At 54.1% G+C, this 13935-nt stretch overlaps 10 protein-coding genes across 10 annotated transcripts; 2 read left to right on the top strand and 8 right to left on the bottom strand.

Annotated features, from left to right (window-relative positions):
- Positions 1-15: 15 nt before the first annotated feature.
- On the bottom strand, positions 16-2223 carry KL911_003376 (uncharacterized protein; the record flags this gene model as incomplete). Its single annotated transcript, XM_043198549.1, has 1 exon — positions 16-2223. One exon carries the CDS (start codon positions 2221-2223, stop codon positions 16-18), a length of 2208 nt encoding a protein of 735 aa, XP_043053707.1.
- A 218-nt stretch (positions 2224-2441) lies between these two features.
- On the bottom strand, positions 2442-4151 carry KL911_003377 (uncharacterized protein; the record flags this gene model as incomplete). Its single annotated transcript, XM_043198550.1, has 1 exon — positions 2442-4151. One exon carries the CDS (start codon positions 4149-4151, stop codon positions 2442-2444), a length of 1710 nt encoding a protein of 569 aa, XP_043053708.1.
- An 87-nt stretch (positions 4152-4238) lies between these two features.
- KL911_003378 (uncharacterized protein) lies at positions 4239-5152 on the bottom strand (the record flags this gene model as incomplete). The annotated part of the gene is made up of 2 exons (XM_043198551.1): positions 4239-5020; positions 5110-5152. 2 exons carry the CDS (start codon positions 5150-5152, stop codon positions 4239-4241), a joined length of 825 nt encoding a protein of 274 aa, XP_043053709.1.
- A 402-nt stretch (positions 5153-5554) lies between these two features.
- On the bottom strand, positions 5555-8296 carry KL911_003379 (uncharacterized protein; the record flags this gene model as incomplete). Its single annotated transcript, XM_043198552.1, has 1 exon — positions 5555-8296. The coding sequence occupies one exon, from the start codon at positions 8294-8296 to the stop codon at positions 5555-5557; it is 2742 nt and encodes a 913-aa protein (XP_043053710.1).
- A 67-nt stretch (positions 8297-8363) lies between these two features.
- KL911_003380 (uncharacterized protein) lies at positions 8364-9224 on the bottom strand (the record flags this gene model as incomplete). Its single annotated transcript, XM_043198554.1, has 1 exon — positions 8364-9224. One exon carries the CDS (start codon positions 9222-9224, stop codon positions 8364-8366), a length of 861 nt encoding a protein of 286 aa, XP_043053711.1.
- Positions 9225-9311: 87 nt separating this feature from the next.
- Positions 9312-10058, bottom strand: KL911_003381 (uncharacterized protein; the record flags this gene model as incomplete). Its single annotated transcript, XM_043198555.1, has 1 exon — positions 9312-10058. One exon carries the CDS (start codon positions 10056-10058, stop codon positions 9312-9314), a length of 747 nt encoding a protein of 248 aa, XP_043053712.1.
- A 98-nt stretch (positions 10059-10156) lies between these two features.
- Positions 10157-11644, bottom strand: KL911_003382 (uncharacterized protein; the record flags this gene model as incomplete). Its single annotated transcript, XM_043198556.1, has 1 exon — positions 10157-11644. The coding sequence occupies one exon, from the start codon at positions 11642-11644 to the stop codon at positions 10157-10159; it is 1488 nt and encodes a 495-aa protein (XP_043053713.1).
- A 600-nt stretch (positions 11645-12244) lies between these two features.
- On the top strand, positions 12245-13078 carry KL911_003383 (uncharacterized protein; the record flags this gene model as incomplete). The annotated part of the gene is made up of 1 exon (XM_043198557.1): positions 12245-13078. One exon carries the CDS (start codon positions 12245-12247, stop codon positions 13076-13078), a length of 834 nt encoding a protein of 277 aa, XP_043053714.1.
- A 37-nt stretch (positions 13079-13115) lies between these two features.
- KL911_003384 (uncharacterized protein) lies at positions 13116-13430 on the top strand (the record flags this gene model as incomplete). The annotated part of the gene is made up of 1 exon (XM_043198558.1): positions 13116-13430. The coding sequence occupies one exon, from the start codon at positions 13116-13118 to the stop codon at positions 13428-13430; it is 315 nt and encodes a 104-aa protein (XP_043053715.1).
- A 16-nt stretch (positions 13431-13446) lies between these two features.
- On the bottom strand, positions 13447-13935 carry KL911_003385 (uncharacterized protein; the record flags this gene model as incomplete). The annotated part of the gene is made up of 1 exon (XM_043198559.1): positions 13447-13935. The coding sequence occupies one exon, from the start codon at positions 13933-13935 to the stop codon at positions 13447-13449; it is 489 nt and encodes a 162-aa protein (XP_043053716.1).

Raw genomic sequence — 13935 nt, forward strand, 5'->3', positions numbered from 1 at the left:
TTAATGTACACAACCTTACGTTTCGGAGCCCCTTCGTATAGTTTGCTCTTCGTTCAGTGTTTTGTACGCCATGTCGATATAGTCCTCTTGCGACAGGAAGCCCCTGCCCGCCTCGCAAACATGGATACTTTTGACCCATTCGCTCTGCCAGATCTGGTACGAGCGCATTCTGTACTTTGGATCTGGGTTCAGAATGTTGTATAGCACGTACCGTCGCGAGCTGGCACAAGGGCCCTTCGAGATCGACTCTATCTGGTTGAAAGTTCCTTTTCTTATGAGCCGGAACTGTTTGCTTGCAGACTTCGACTTCGTCGTGTAGTCGTAGATTGCCCTGGTCTCGAGGAAATGCTCGTAGCTCTCGTCGGTCCGTTTCGCAATCTCCCAGACGTACGTGCCGTACAGCATCACCAGATAGATAATGCCGAGCGACCAGATGTCTGCGAGTCGCGGATCGTAGCTTTTGTCGGGCACGAACTGTTCTGGCGAGACGTACCGCTCGGAACCGCACGCTCCCTTGCAAAACTGTACCTTGTCCTCCCAGGCCGTCTTGAACACAGCAGACGTTCCGAAATCGATGATCTTGAGCTGTCCCTTGCGTGTCAACAGCAAATTCTCTACCTTCAGATCGTTGTGCGAAATACCCACCGAATGCAGGTAAGTGATGGCATTGAGGATCTGCTTGAAGAAACAGTCGCACTCCACCACCTCCAGACCGTTTGTCATGGCTATCAGAGTGAAGAGATCGCCGCAGGGCATGAACTCCATCACCTGTGAGTAGGTCATTGTCACAGGATCAACCATCAAATCGTACACGTTGATCACAGCTTGGTGTGTCAGGGATGAGGAAATCATGAACTCGGACGTCACACGGTTTCCAAAATGGTGCAGGCTCTCTCCCGGCCGCTGTTTGAGCTGCTTGATGGCAAACAGAGACTTCCGTTTTTTATTGTTCGCATTCTGCAAGGCAGAGATACAAACAGTACCGAACGAGCCCCGGCCTACCACGCCCCCAATGTGGCCGTACTTGGAGCTTAATGTCATTTTCTTGCTTCCGGAGCTTTGCAGCTTTTCTTTGAATTTTTCTGGCTTTTCTATCTTGTCCATCATCATGTTCATAAGCGTAAGTTGGTCTTTGCCGATGATCGGCTCTATGAGCTGGTCGTCTGCCTCGTCGTCGAAGTCGTCGTCTTCCTCTTCCTCCGAATCGTCGTCCGAGTCCGAGCCCGAGTCTGAATCTGAATCGTCGTAGTTCCAGCGATAGTTCTTTGGATCGCTCTTGAGCTCCATCAGCTGTAGTGAGTACGAGTCCGGCAGCAGACTGACACTGTTTTCGATGCTTAGGAACTCGTCGTCTTCGACTTCTCTCTTCTTAGTCCATCCCCACCACGACTTGGTGTTCTTCGAGATTGGTGTCCGGTACTTGAGGTAGTCGTGTTCGTGCACGGATCCATCCGGGGCTACCTTAAGACGCCCATTCTTGAGCTTCATTAGGTGTTCTCTCTGAGAATTCATATGAATCTGGGAGTAAGAGGCAGATGACGTGTGTTTGAGTGGAATGTAGGAATGCTGGCTGCTTTCGGAGTTCGCCACAGACACTGAGCTCGACCGCTGCCGTGAATTGTTGGAGTTCGACCGAGAAAGCGGCGGCGACAACGATTCCTCCGATAAGTTGTTCCCGAGGAACTTCGACATGAACTTGCCCGAGCGGCCACGAGCAGGTGCCTGAGACGTGACCGAGGACGAGGACGACGCGTTGGAGCCGCTGTGTGGAATCAAAGACGGTAGCCTTACTGGCTTGTCGGAGTTTTCTATCACGCTGTCCAGGTCGTTTTCTGCCACCGGAGACATCATCTTGAGCTTCGTGAGCGAGTCCACCAGCTCAGCATTGTTGACGGCCTTGTGCTCCGCGGCAGACTCCAGCTTGGGTGAGCTATTGGAGGATCCAGCATACTTCGGCGGGGACGCAGCCTTCCTTGTGTGGCTTCCCGAACCAGCAGCCCGGTCCATCTTTGCAGCCTGATGTTCGTGAGGATTGAATAGATTCTTGAACCTGGTCACCGTAGAACTGCGACTCCGGCCCGGAACACCATGCGGCAAGTCCGCCACTGACGAATCCGACATCGTTTGGTACAGAGAGAAATCTGAGTCGTCCTGGGAGATTATCACGCTGGGCTGAGCCTTGGGCGACTCAGAGGGCACTCCCTGTTTTCTGAACAGCGGCATCAAAAGTATACCAGGATCTGGACAAATGCGTTGTATACAATGTATACAAGCAACAGAGGGCTGAGTGCTGTTTCAAAAGGCAATAACTAGAGCTGTGCCTGGTTCTTTAGGGCGAAGGTCAACTAATTGGTGTATTTTTTTTCTTCTTGCCCCATCTCCGCCACCGTCTTGAAAGACATCCCTACACGGGGTAACAGAATAAATATATGGCATTATACCTATAATGGCTGTTCTGGTGCCTCTGCACGGTGGTCAATGAACCCGTGCTCCTTCTCGTAAGCGTGCATCCTCTCGTGCTCGTCCGCAGCCGTCGGCACGTGCTTTGTTCCCCGCAGCATACGCGTAACGTGCGCCAGGTCAGAGTCAGTCACCTGCTCCCAGAACTTGCCAATATCGGTGTTCTCGACGTTTCCAGCAAGATGTTCGCGCAACAGGGCCCGGCCGCGCTCTGTGTTGCTGTGCGCGTAGATATTCACGTCCACGGCAGTGTGGCCATGGGTAGACCAGCCCACTTCCGCTCTCACAGACACCATCTCCACGAGCAGATCGTGTATTTGCTCCTCGTGCTCCAGCAGCTTCGACACCTCCTTGTCTGTATAGTCTGAGATTCCAAGGTCGTTCTCCAGGATCTCTGTCCTGATGAACTGTTCAAGCTTGTGTTTTTCCGAGTTGAGCTCTCTAAAGCTCTGGAACTTCTTGCGAAGATATTCGCCCGACTTGGTGGCATTCAGTAGCACCTCTGGCTTCCATAAGTACTCTGGATATCCGGGACCAACCTGCCGTCCCACCGCAAGTCCGCCGGTCTCGTGGTCCGACGTGGAAACCATGAAGGTCTCTGTTTCTGCCGAGTCGATGTAGTCGATGACGGCCCTGAACGCCTTGTCGTACGCCAGTACCTCGCGGACCTGCGCTGCCGGGTCGTTCGAGTGGCCAGCGTGGTCGATTCTGGAGCCCTCAATCAGCAAGAAGAAGCCCTGGTCCGAGTCTCTGGTGGCATCAGTCAGCAGCTTCAATGCAGTCTTGACCTCCTCCTCCAGACTTGGGTACTCTGTGTCCTCTCTGTCAAGATCGTAGGGTATATTGTAGTACGCAACCAGCGCCAGAAGAGGCAGGGAGGCGTTGTTGCCTAGCTGCAACTGGTCGAACTCTTGCTTGTTCGTGGCCACCGTGAAGTTCATCTCTCTGGCCTTCTCCAGCAAGTCTGTCTCGTCATCGCGGCAGCCCTGTGGATGCGACTTTGGCAAATAGAAACAGCTGCCTCCGCCAATCATGAGATCTGTGACGGGACCAAGCGTGGTGTCCAATCCCAACTGCTGGTTCGCAATCAGCGTCTGCATGAACCGGTAGTCAGCATGGGCGTTGAAAGAGGCCGGAGTGGCGTCCGTGATGCCTGTCGTCACCACAAGACCTGTTTTGTAGCCCTTCAGCTTCAGGGCCTCTAAAATTGTGCCGCACGGCTGCTTGTTGCCATCGACTCCGATAGCACCGTTGTAGCTCTTGAGAGCACACGAAAACGCCGTCGCGCCGGCCGCAGAGTCGGTGATCAGCGAAGACGCGCTCCTTGTGCGACTGGAGCCAATCAGGTACCGGTCCAGAGTCAACACGTCGTCAATGTCTAGGTTGTCTCTATACTGTCTGAAGTAGCGGGCCATATTGATAGAAGCCGGGCCTGTGCCGTCGGTGACCATCATGATGATGTTCTTCTTGCCGTTTGCAAAAGTCTCAACGGCGTCGCCCTCGCCCTTTAGGCCCCGTCCCAAGTTGAGGAGCGAAACAAAGAAAGAATAACAAAGCAGACAGATGAGGGCCACGCGGGCCTTGCTGCTCTTGGGCGACCGTCTCGCCGCGTACGGCAGCACGGTGTGTTCGTCCTCAAGCAGAGGGTCGGCCAAGGAGGCCTGTTTCAACCGATCGCCGTTCCGTTGCATAATAATTGAACGTGCCCAGATTCGGATCTAGCTATTTTTGTATCTGTTTCATATATTACATAAGCAGGAGGAGCCGGCCTGTCTCGTTTATTCGGACTCGGGGTGCTCCTCGGGCGACTTGGCGTGCTGGTGCGAGTACTCGGGGCTCTGGATGATGGAGTCGATGACATAATACTGGAACGTGTTCATGACGAGCGGGAATACGAGGACCACAAAGGCGACCTGGAGATTCGGCACCGGGTCCGACCAGGAGAGCAGCCAGTACGCAATGTGGACCAGGAACGGGCACACGACAAGCAGGATGTAGATTATGAGCTTCATGGACACGAGTCCGATGAAATAGAGTGCGAGCTGCTTGAAATAGTACGAGTACCGTGGCGGATTGCCGTATTGCCCAGACTCGATGCCCTCGATTCCTGCGTTTCTGGCGAGAGCAAAAATAACATGCAGCAGGCCCCAGAGGATCGGGACGCCGATGGTTGTGTCGAAAAGGATATTGAGGAAGTAGTAGTCGCAAGGATTGTCGAAGTCTGGTTTTGGGTGTGGCGGCGAGGGCGGCGGGCCTGGGCGTGCTGGAGCGGCAAAATAGTACCGCGACGTCTGGCTTGGTAGAGTGGTAACCCATTGGTCAGAGTGGCCGCCCAGAATGCTCATAAAAACGTTCAGCATGTGGATACCAAGGGCCCCGATCACCTGCTTGGACACGTCGAACAACCACACTTTCCAGGGCCTGCGGTTCGGGTACTCGCGGTAGCGCTTCCACACAAGCGACGAGAGAGCAAGCACGCCCAGAAACAGCTGGATTACGAGCGCAAACGGGCCCAGAAGCTCGCATTTGTCCGACATGGAAGGCAATAAATGTTGCGGAACTATTTTGCACAGCCGGGAATACGGTGCCAGGGCGGTGGCAGACACTGGCTGGGGCAGACGGATGGCGCACTTCTTTGGCGGAATAGACCAATCGCTGCAGAGGCACCAGGGGAAAGTCCGGGAAACTGCATCTGCAGCAGACTCGGCAGTCCACAATTTGTGGATCCGCACGGCTCTGCGTTTTGCTGGTTTATAGCGTGCAATACATGGTGAAATTATTTATTTCATTTATTTTATTTCGTCAATTACTAATTATGTCGGAACCAGCCAAACAAAGTAAGTGCACATCTCTCCAAACTAACCAATAGACAAGCCAAAGCCCTGCTGCGTGTGCTTGGACGAGAAGCAGCAGAGAGACGAGTGTCTGCTGACGAACGGCTCGGACTCTGAAAAGTGCAAAGATATCATCGAGGCATACAAAAAATGCATGAAAGGCTACGGATTCGAGACGAACTAGCTTGCCAAGAGGCAGCCACATGTACATAGATAGAGACCCCTGGTTGCTGTTCGATTAAACTATTTTCAATAGATTGTTACTCGACGTAGTTGGCGACGAGCTCGCTTAACTCTGCGTCACTCGATCTCACCTGACTTTTCATCATCATGCCCTTGGAGCTGCTGGCCAGGCGCACGATGGCGGCAATCTTGTCGCCGCCGATGCTTTTTCCGTAGAGCTTGAGCGTGTGGCTGGAGCTCGAGGTCACCACGTCTGTCGACTCAGCAGGCATCATGGACATTGTCTTCACCAGCTTCAGAACAACGTCCTGGAGGTCCATGGTGGCGGCGTCTCCAAGGTTGAACACGGCCACACTCTCGTTTTGGAGCTCGTCCCAAGCGTGGGTGAAGTTGCCGGTGAACGCCGGAACCACATAGTCGCCTGGCACAATGCTGAGATCCTCGACCTGGTACTCGTCGGGGAAGCCTTCCTCGCCCTCTGCAGGCTCGCCAGTCGACGGGTCGACGTCCTTGGTGGTGTAGGACAGGGTGTTGCTGAAAACTGCGGGGACGATGCCCTCTGGTCTGCTGAAGGAGACGTAGATGGAGCCGCTCGAGCCGGCCCTGAGAACATCGAGTGGCATGAGGAACTCCTCCGTGTAGGCTTCGTTATCTGGCTGGGAGACTATCGACACGTCCTCCAGCTGGATCTCGGTCAACGTGTTCTGCACGTTGTATTGAATAACAACGTGCTTCTCAAAGATGTGTTTGACCGCCGTGACCACGAACTCGGTTTCCTTCTCGGTGAGCTCCATAACCGCAGACGAGTGCAACAGACGTCCGTAGGCAGCAATCTCTGGGATGGCACCGAGCTCCTGTGCGTATTGTTGCTGCAACAAAGCAAGCTTGGTCGAGTCCGGCACTTTTTCTTCGTCCGGAGAGGCCTCGTGAGTTTGCACGGCCGGCTCGTCGTAGATCGTGGTCTTCTCCTTGAACTCGGTAGCCTTGGCCTCCTCCTCCGTCATCGTAGGGATGGTCTTGATATCGAACGGATGGACAAAGTGCTCTTTGTCTGGGTTGTTGACGTAGAGAGCGAGCTGCTGTTCCAGAACCGGAAGAGAGTACTTGAACGCAGGTGCGATGAAATCCTTCGCCTGCTCAACGTCCTTGGTGGAAAGCAGTTTCAGGGATAGCGCAGCTCTGTCTCTAACCTCATCGTCGACATCCTGCAGACATCTCTCGAGCAAGATCTTGATACTCTTGGTGATGGAGTCGTTGCCGATGAGAGCAAACTTGGACAGCGCAATAACGGCAGACGACCGGACTATCGAGTTCTCCAAAACAACACGGTTGTAGATGTGTCTGATATACAGAGTCGGGTTCGATGTCTTTGGCCCCTCCTCTCCCAAAAGATGCAAAACTCTAACTGCCAGCTCCGTGTACTCGCAGTCCTCGATGAACTCGCAAAGCATTTCCAAGGCCAGCTCTCTAGATTGCGGAATGAACTTGATAATGTCGAAGATCGCCTCTATGATGGCGTTCTTGAAGTTGAATCCTCCCTCGTCTCTCAGCACGTCGTTCAAAAAGTTGAGCATCGATTTGTGTTTGTCTGGGAACTTGAGCGACAGAGTCCTGATGGCCTCGATGACGATGATCTTGAACTCTTCCGAGATGTCGTCCATAAACCCGCTGATCGTCTTGACCAGTCTGTCGACGTTTTCCGAGTTGCCGGTCTTGAGCAGCGTCGTGATTGCGTAGGTCGACACGGATCTGTTCGCGTCGTTGATCAGCGACTCCAGCTCCAGGTTGCACACCATGATCTTCTCCGGGCTCTTCATAGCGATTTTGTTGAGGATTCTCACGGCCGCAAACCGCGTCACTGTCCTGGGAACCGACAGCAGCGTCTGCAAAGTGTTGATTGCTTGCATCTGCTGCTCCGACAGAAATTTCGGCAGCGCCAGAATTGTCCTGGCAGCCTCCAGCTCGACCATGTCGCTCTTGTGCTTGAGCCAGCCAGGGAAGAACGGCCACAGCGTCTGCGTGAGGTTGGAGTCCTCCTCGATCAGCTTGCCAACGTACCTGATCAGCTGCACCGTGGCCAGCGAGCTTTTCAGAGGCTGCTGTGTGTTGAACTGCTGGATCATTTTCATCAGCGCCATCTTGTCGTGGTCTCTCAAATGGTACAGTAGACCCAGCGCGTGGTACTGGTAGGTATACGTTGCTGTGAGGAGTCTGTTGGCACCGTAGTGCTCGTGCATGTTGTACTGGGTCTGCGGGAACACCTTGTTCGAGGAGACGGCCTCCTGTGTCTCGTTCGTCCACCTTCTCACGACGTCCTTGGCCACAGGTAACAAGTGGTACGACGACACCAAAGCTGCCGACGAAACGTTGGGGTTTTTGTCAACGACGCAGTTTTTCATGGCCCTCTCAGCAGCATGGATGGTACTGCCATCCAGAACCCGCGCCAGCGTTCTCACGGCGTTCGGCTTGTACAGAATGTCGCCGCCCTGAATATCCTTCATGATCGACGCGGTCGCCATCAAAATGTCGTCCGACAAGGAGCACAATTCCTTGATTGCCAGGTACACCAGCTGTCTCAGTGAGCTGTCGTTGTGGTGGAACAGCTTGGACGTGGAAAAGAACAGGTTGGTGGCCTCTGTCTTGGGGAAAGTCTCGCCCGCATACAAAAGTCTCAACAGCCGAGACAACAACAGTCTGCACCGCTTGGCGTGGATTGTACTGGCATTGAACGCCTGCAGACATTCCTGGTACACGGTCATTTTGTCCGGCAGCGTGCCGGAGTCGATGTCCTCGAACTTTTTGTAAGTATGGGTGGACATGGCAAAACAAATACGTGGAAACAAAAAAGAATACAAAAAAAAATTATGGTAAGCAGAGAAAAGGTGTTTATTGGATCATCATGAGAAGCTGCGAGAGACACGTTTTGGTGGCCGGGTCGTCGCGCAGCAGCGACGCAAACACGTCGGTTTTCAGGGCCTCGGGAAGCCGCTCCCTGAGCGCAATCCGCGCTTCTGGGTTGTCTGCCAGACGAGAGTAGCACCGGATCACGTGCTTAAGTAAGCGAGCAGTAGGGTTGGCCACGAGCTGGTCGATCATGAGCCGTAGCACGTTCGAAACGGCCTCGAACCGGTCGAAGGTCTGGCACGTGTACGCGAGACCAGCATCGTCCATGAGGATCTTCTGGACTATGAAGATGGCGACTGTCTTGGAGAGCTCCGACGAGGACTCCATGATCTTGAGACACAGCGGGATGATCTCGGTGGTGAGCAGGAACTGGATCACCTCGCTGGTGTCGTTCTTAACGAGCGCGCCAATCACGCCGAGCGACGTCAGCCGCAGGTACTCGAACGGCCGCTGTTTCGAGTTGGTGTTGAGGAACGGGTACAGGAAAAGCGGAATCTGCGCGTTGAGAAACGGTGTACGGGTGTCGGGATGGGAGGCGACGCATTGCAACAGCGCAAGCGCGTTGCATACGCGGTTCGAGGCCGGCGTGCTGAGATTTGGCGGCGACAGCAGCGGGTAGACGGCAACGATCTCTTCGAGCAGGCTGGTCATGACGCCGAACGAGTTCCACAGCACCAGGGCCAGGTCGTCGTACAGCTCCCGTTTCTTGCCCAATTCCAGCAGGGCCTGCTCCTTGTTGGGCCCGTATACAAGCTCCACGATCCACGTGTACACCTTTTCGTCTGTGAGCGCTTTTATGGTCTTTGGTTGGTATGTGTTCTGCTGATCGTCCGAGGGAAACATAAATATAAATAAAAAATTTCGCCAGTGTGTTAGGTAATTTAATATTATGTGCGGGAGGGACTATATAAGGATACGCTTTATCCTTTCCTAGTTTGTCAGCTCGTAGTTATATTTTCTGCGGACCTCATCGACATACTTCCACCGCTGTCCCTTTGGGCCCCTCACCATGACGTCCATTCTAGCCCTGTCGTCTTTGTTCGTCTTGTCCCCCAGCCAGATGTCAGCCACGGGCACAAAGTCGAACTTGGCGTAGATGGGCAGATTTCTCAGCGAGCTGCTCTCCAGATACGTTGTGGCGTTTGCCGGGTCGATGTGGTTGGTGAACACATAGTCCATGACGGCGCGAACGTTACCTTTCCCGCGGGCGCGCGGGGTAGAGCCCAGGTACACAAGGGTCCATGTGTTGGCTCCGTCTGGGTCCACAGCCATGATGTCGGCATAGTTGTCGTGCAGCACCTTGAAGAGGGTGCCGAACACTCGGCGACGGCCCTCTGCGCCCGTCAGCCAGGCTAGTCTGGCAAATCCGGAGCGCACAAGCGTGAGGTAGTCGTCGATGGCGCCCGAGTCAGGGTGCGCGAAAACGGCAACGGTCTCAAACGTGTCGTGGCTCTCGTGGTTTTCGCCCTTCACACCGATAACCAGGCCCTTCAGAATGTGCGAATGCACATACGCTTCGTACATGAGCAGGTCGCACTTCTTTCTCAGCTTGGGATCGTGTTCCAGGTGACGCGAAACGTACCGCGCCACGTCGTCGTCGTCAAAGGACTCGTACAGCGTGCGCGCAGCCTTCTTGCAGTCTGCAAAGCTCAGGACTTCGACCTTGGGAGTCTTCATAGTGGTGAAAATAGTGAGAAAAAACGTTATCAAATGTTTCTGATCCTACCACCTTCCGAAAACGGAAGGTCTACTCTGAGAAAATTAGGTCCATGGTATTACCTGATGGTGGTCACTGCAATGTCCTTGCCCGTGTTGACGACCTCGGATTGTAAGTCGAAAAGCTTCCAGAACTTGAGGTTTTCGTCCGCAGCCACCGTCGCCAGCGTAGTGCCGTCCGGCGAAAGACTGCTATGCAAAACTCTGGAATCGTGCGCACCAGCCACAACCCCCGTTCTCAGGAGCGAAGGGTAGCTGTAGATACTAATGTCGTTGTTGGGAAACCCGTGCGTGGCGGCGATCTCTGTGCCGATGCCGCTGGAGTACCCCCACCGCAGCGACGAGACCTGCGAGTTGGTCTCGATCGTGTTGACTCGGGCCCCCGTCGTGGTGTTCCAGAAATGGATACGCCGACAAGTGGATCCGCCGCCCGTAGCCAGCAGGCTCGTCTGGGTCGGGCTCCACGCCAGCGCCTTGACGGCAGCAGTGTGGCTGGTCTTGGTGAACTGCGGGACGCTGGAACGCGCGTCCCAGATGTTCACCACGTTGTCGTTGCCACCAGAAACGAACTGCATCCCGTCTCTGCGCCACTCGATCCCGCACACCTCGGCGGTGTGGTTATTTAGCTGTGAAATTATGTGCTGCGACAGACGCACGTCGTGGTGGAAAATCTGGCCCGTACGGGACCCTGACGTGAGCACGTGCTCATTCCACGCGTGTACAGCCACGCGCGAGTGATGGCCAGCCATGACGCGCAGCCGCGACCCGGCCTCTGGGTCCCAAATCTCGACAGAGCCCGAGTCGAGGCCGATCGAAAGGTACCCGCCCGTTTCGGACCAGCGCACGGAGGTGACAATGCTGTCGCACTCGGCCGCCAGGTCGACGTCGCCCGTCGTGGCGTTCCAGTAGTAGACGCAGTTCTCCAGCGCGATCGCCAGGATGTTGTCACGTGACCACGACAGCAAGTTGAGGTAGAAGTCGTCGACAAAGCCGGGGGCGTCGAGCACTTTTTCCGGGCAACTGGGTATTTTCTTGATCCGCGCCTGCGCCGCCGCAGTCGAAATAGTGGCCTTGGTTTTGAACTGGCCGCTTTTCAGCTTCGATGCCTTTTTGCTTGCCGGCGGCAGCGGCTGAAATTGCAGGATCCGCTCGCCGACCGCCAGACCGCACGCCTCTGCGACAGTGTCCTGGTAGATCTGGGCCGTCCGCGACTCAATGTGCTCGTACGGCAGCTGGCATTGCGAAGGAAGCGCCTCTTCCAGGGACAGCTTGCCAGACGTCGTCTGGCGCGAAGGAATAAATCTGTCTAGCAGTTCTGCTGTGTTCGTTCGACGGAGCTTCTTCGGCGACCCAGAATTGTCCTGGCTCGGGAACTTCAAGCTCTTGTCTGAGCGAGCATGGTTGGACATGGACCAGTCCGACAAGACGACATTGAAGTTGGGCGAGATGATCTTCTTGCCCTCGTAGATCGAGTTGCGGTTCTGGGAGAACAGATTAGGGCTGGCGTTGCTGAACACTGTTCGGTGTCCAGGGGTAGAAGGGGCCATAGGAAGAGATGGTGAAGAAATAGAGGGAGAGTTTTTTTGTTGATGAGTTTCCCGATCGGGGAGTGTAATGGGTGTAGGGCGGAGAAGGCTGTGCAATAAAAAAAGACTAACTAGCCGAAGAGGCTAGATCACGTGCCGTCTAACCACGTGATCTGGCAGATCGGCTGGATCAGCTTGGTTTCCCGATGCGCTGTCATTTTGGCAGGGTTGAAGCTGGCGAGATTGTCGTGGGGCGCTGCAAATTTGCTTGCCAATGGCCTGGCGCGTTGCTCTCAACCCCCGCTGAGGTCTCTGGGACCATCTCTCAGCTGGAGAAGCCCCCACATGGCGCCCTTTACCACCAACCTAGACCTTGGTGCCCGCGTTCCATGCATAAAATATGTGCTAAGCCACATGCTACATCAAAGAAGCAAGCGGGTGAAAATGAGGCGTCACCGACAACAATTGGTCGCTTGCAAGACGCTGCCTGAAATTGTCTATGTGCGTTTTTTTGCATGGTGTATTATTGTTGCACCAAGGGGCAATTTCACAAGCACCGTTCACCGAGTTTCAGGTAGCAGTATAAATAGATCGCTCCTTTGCCATTGATTACCAGTAATCATGGGATTTATCGATCAATTTAGGGACAAATTGGCGGACGAAAAGTTCAGAGATGAGGTCAAGGAGAAGGCCACCAACGCCTACAATAGCTACATGAACAAGGGAAGCAACAACTCCGGCAATTCTTATGGTTCGGGAAGAGAAGACAACTACGGATCTTCTGGCACTGACAACGACAACTACAAATCTGGAAGAGAAAACGACTATTCGTCCAATTCGTATGGATCGAACTCCAACCCTTACGGTTCGTCGAACGACGACGCGTACGGATCTGGCAGAAACAACAACGACGACGCGTATTACTCAGGCAGAAACAACTCTGACTCGTACGGATCTGGCAGAAATAACTCTGACTCGTACGGATTTGGCAGAGATAACTCGTACGGATCTGGCAAAGATAACTCTGACTACGGATCTGGCAGAAATAACTCTGACTCGTACGGATATGGCAAAGATAACTTTGACTCGTACGGATCTGGCAGAGATAATTCGGATTCGTATGGCTCAGGCAGAAACAGCTCCAACTCTTATGGCAGAAACAACTCGGATTCCTATGGCTCTGGCGGAAAGAACTCCGACTTCTATGGCTCCGGCAGAGACAGCTCCAACTCGTATGGCTCTTCCGACAGGAAGTCCGACTCCTACGGCTCTGGCAATTCCAACTCCTTTGGGTCTGGCGGAGGCTATGACTCTTTCAGATCTGACAGAAACGAGTCCTACGGTACTGGCAGAGACAATTCCAACCCCTACGGATCCAACAACGACTTTGGTGGCAGAGGCTCCGATTCGTACGGCTCTGGAAGAGACTCTTACGGTTCCAGAAACGATTATTAAATAAGTTAAATATTTTACTTGTTCCATAACTTTTTTAATGCTTCGAATGGCTGGGCCTATAGAAACTGCTATCAAACGCAAGCTCACCAGCGAGTTTTCTCCCAAATACCTTGCCATCGCCAATGACTCGCACAAACACGCCCACCACGCGGGTCTTCGCGGCGCTACGAACACCACCGAGTCGCATTTTCGCATAACCATCGTGAGCGACAAGTTTGCCGGAGTGCCGCTGCCGGCACGCCACCGGCTGGTGTACAAGGCACTGGACCACGAGCTGCAGAATGAGGGTGTCCACGCGCTGCAGCTCAAGACCAAGACCGAACCAGAGTGGGAGCGAGAACAGAATAAATGAATTATTATTATATAACCTACTCCTCTTGCAATAACTTGATGTAGTCCTCCTCAGAAAGCAGGTCGCCGTCCAGCTCGCCGACCTTCATCTTGACAATCCAGCCGTCTCCCATCGGGTCCTTGTTGACGAGCTCTGGGTTCTCCTCGAGCGCAGTATTCACCTCCACAATCTCGCCGTCCACGGGAGAGTACACTTCAGAGGCAGACTTGACACTTTCCACCGAGCCGATAACGTCGCCCTTGGAAACGGTTCCCCCCACGGAATCGTGTGGCAGCTCGATGTATGTGGTGTCGCCCAATGCGTCGGAGGCGTACTTGGTGATGCCCACGAAAGTGGTGCCGTCTGGGTGGTGGGATAACCATTCATGTTGATCGGTGAATTTCAGCACCACGGGGCCCGCAGAGTGCGTGAAAACGACCGACTTAGGGTTCAGCACGTTCGATTGGTGTCTCAGAAACAATCTTGGGGTAGATTTGACGAGTTGGCGAGACAAAGCGGAGATCAT

Source organism: Ogataea haglerorum (genome assembly GCF_019207285.1).
Source record: "Ogataea haglerorum isolate 81-453-3 chromosome Unknown 81-453-3_NODE_9_length_481884_cov_97.824832, whole genome shotgun sequence".
Classification (NCBI taxonomy): domain Eukaryota; kingdom Fungi; phylum Ascomycota; class Pichiomycetes; order Pichiales; family Pichiaceae; genus Ogataea; species Ogataea haglerorum.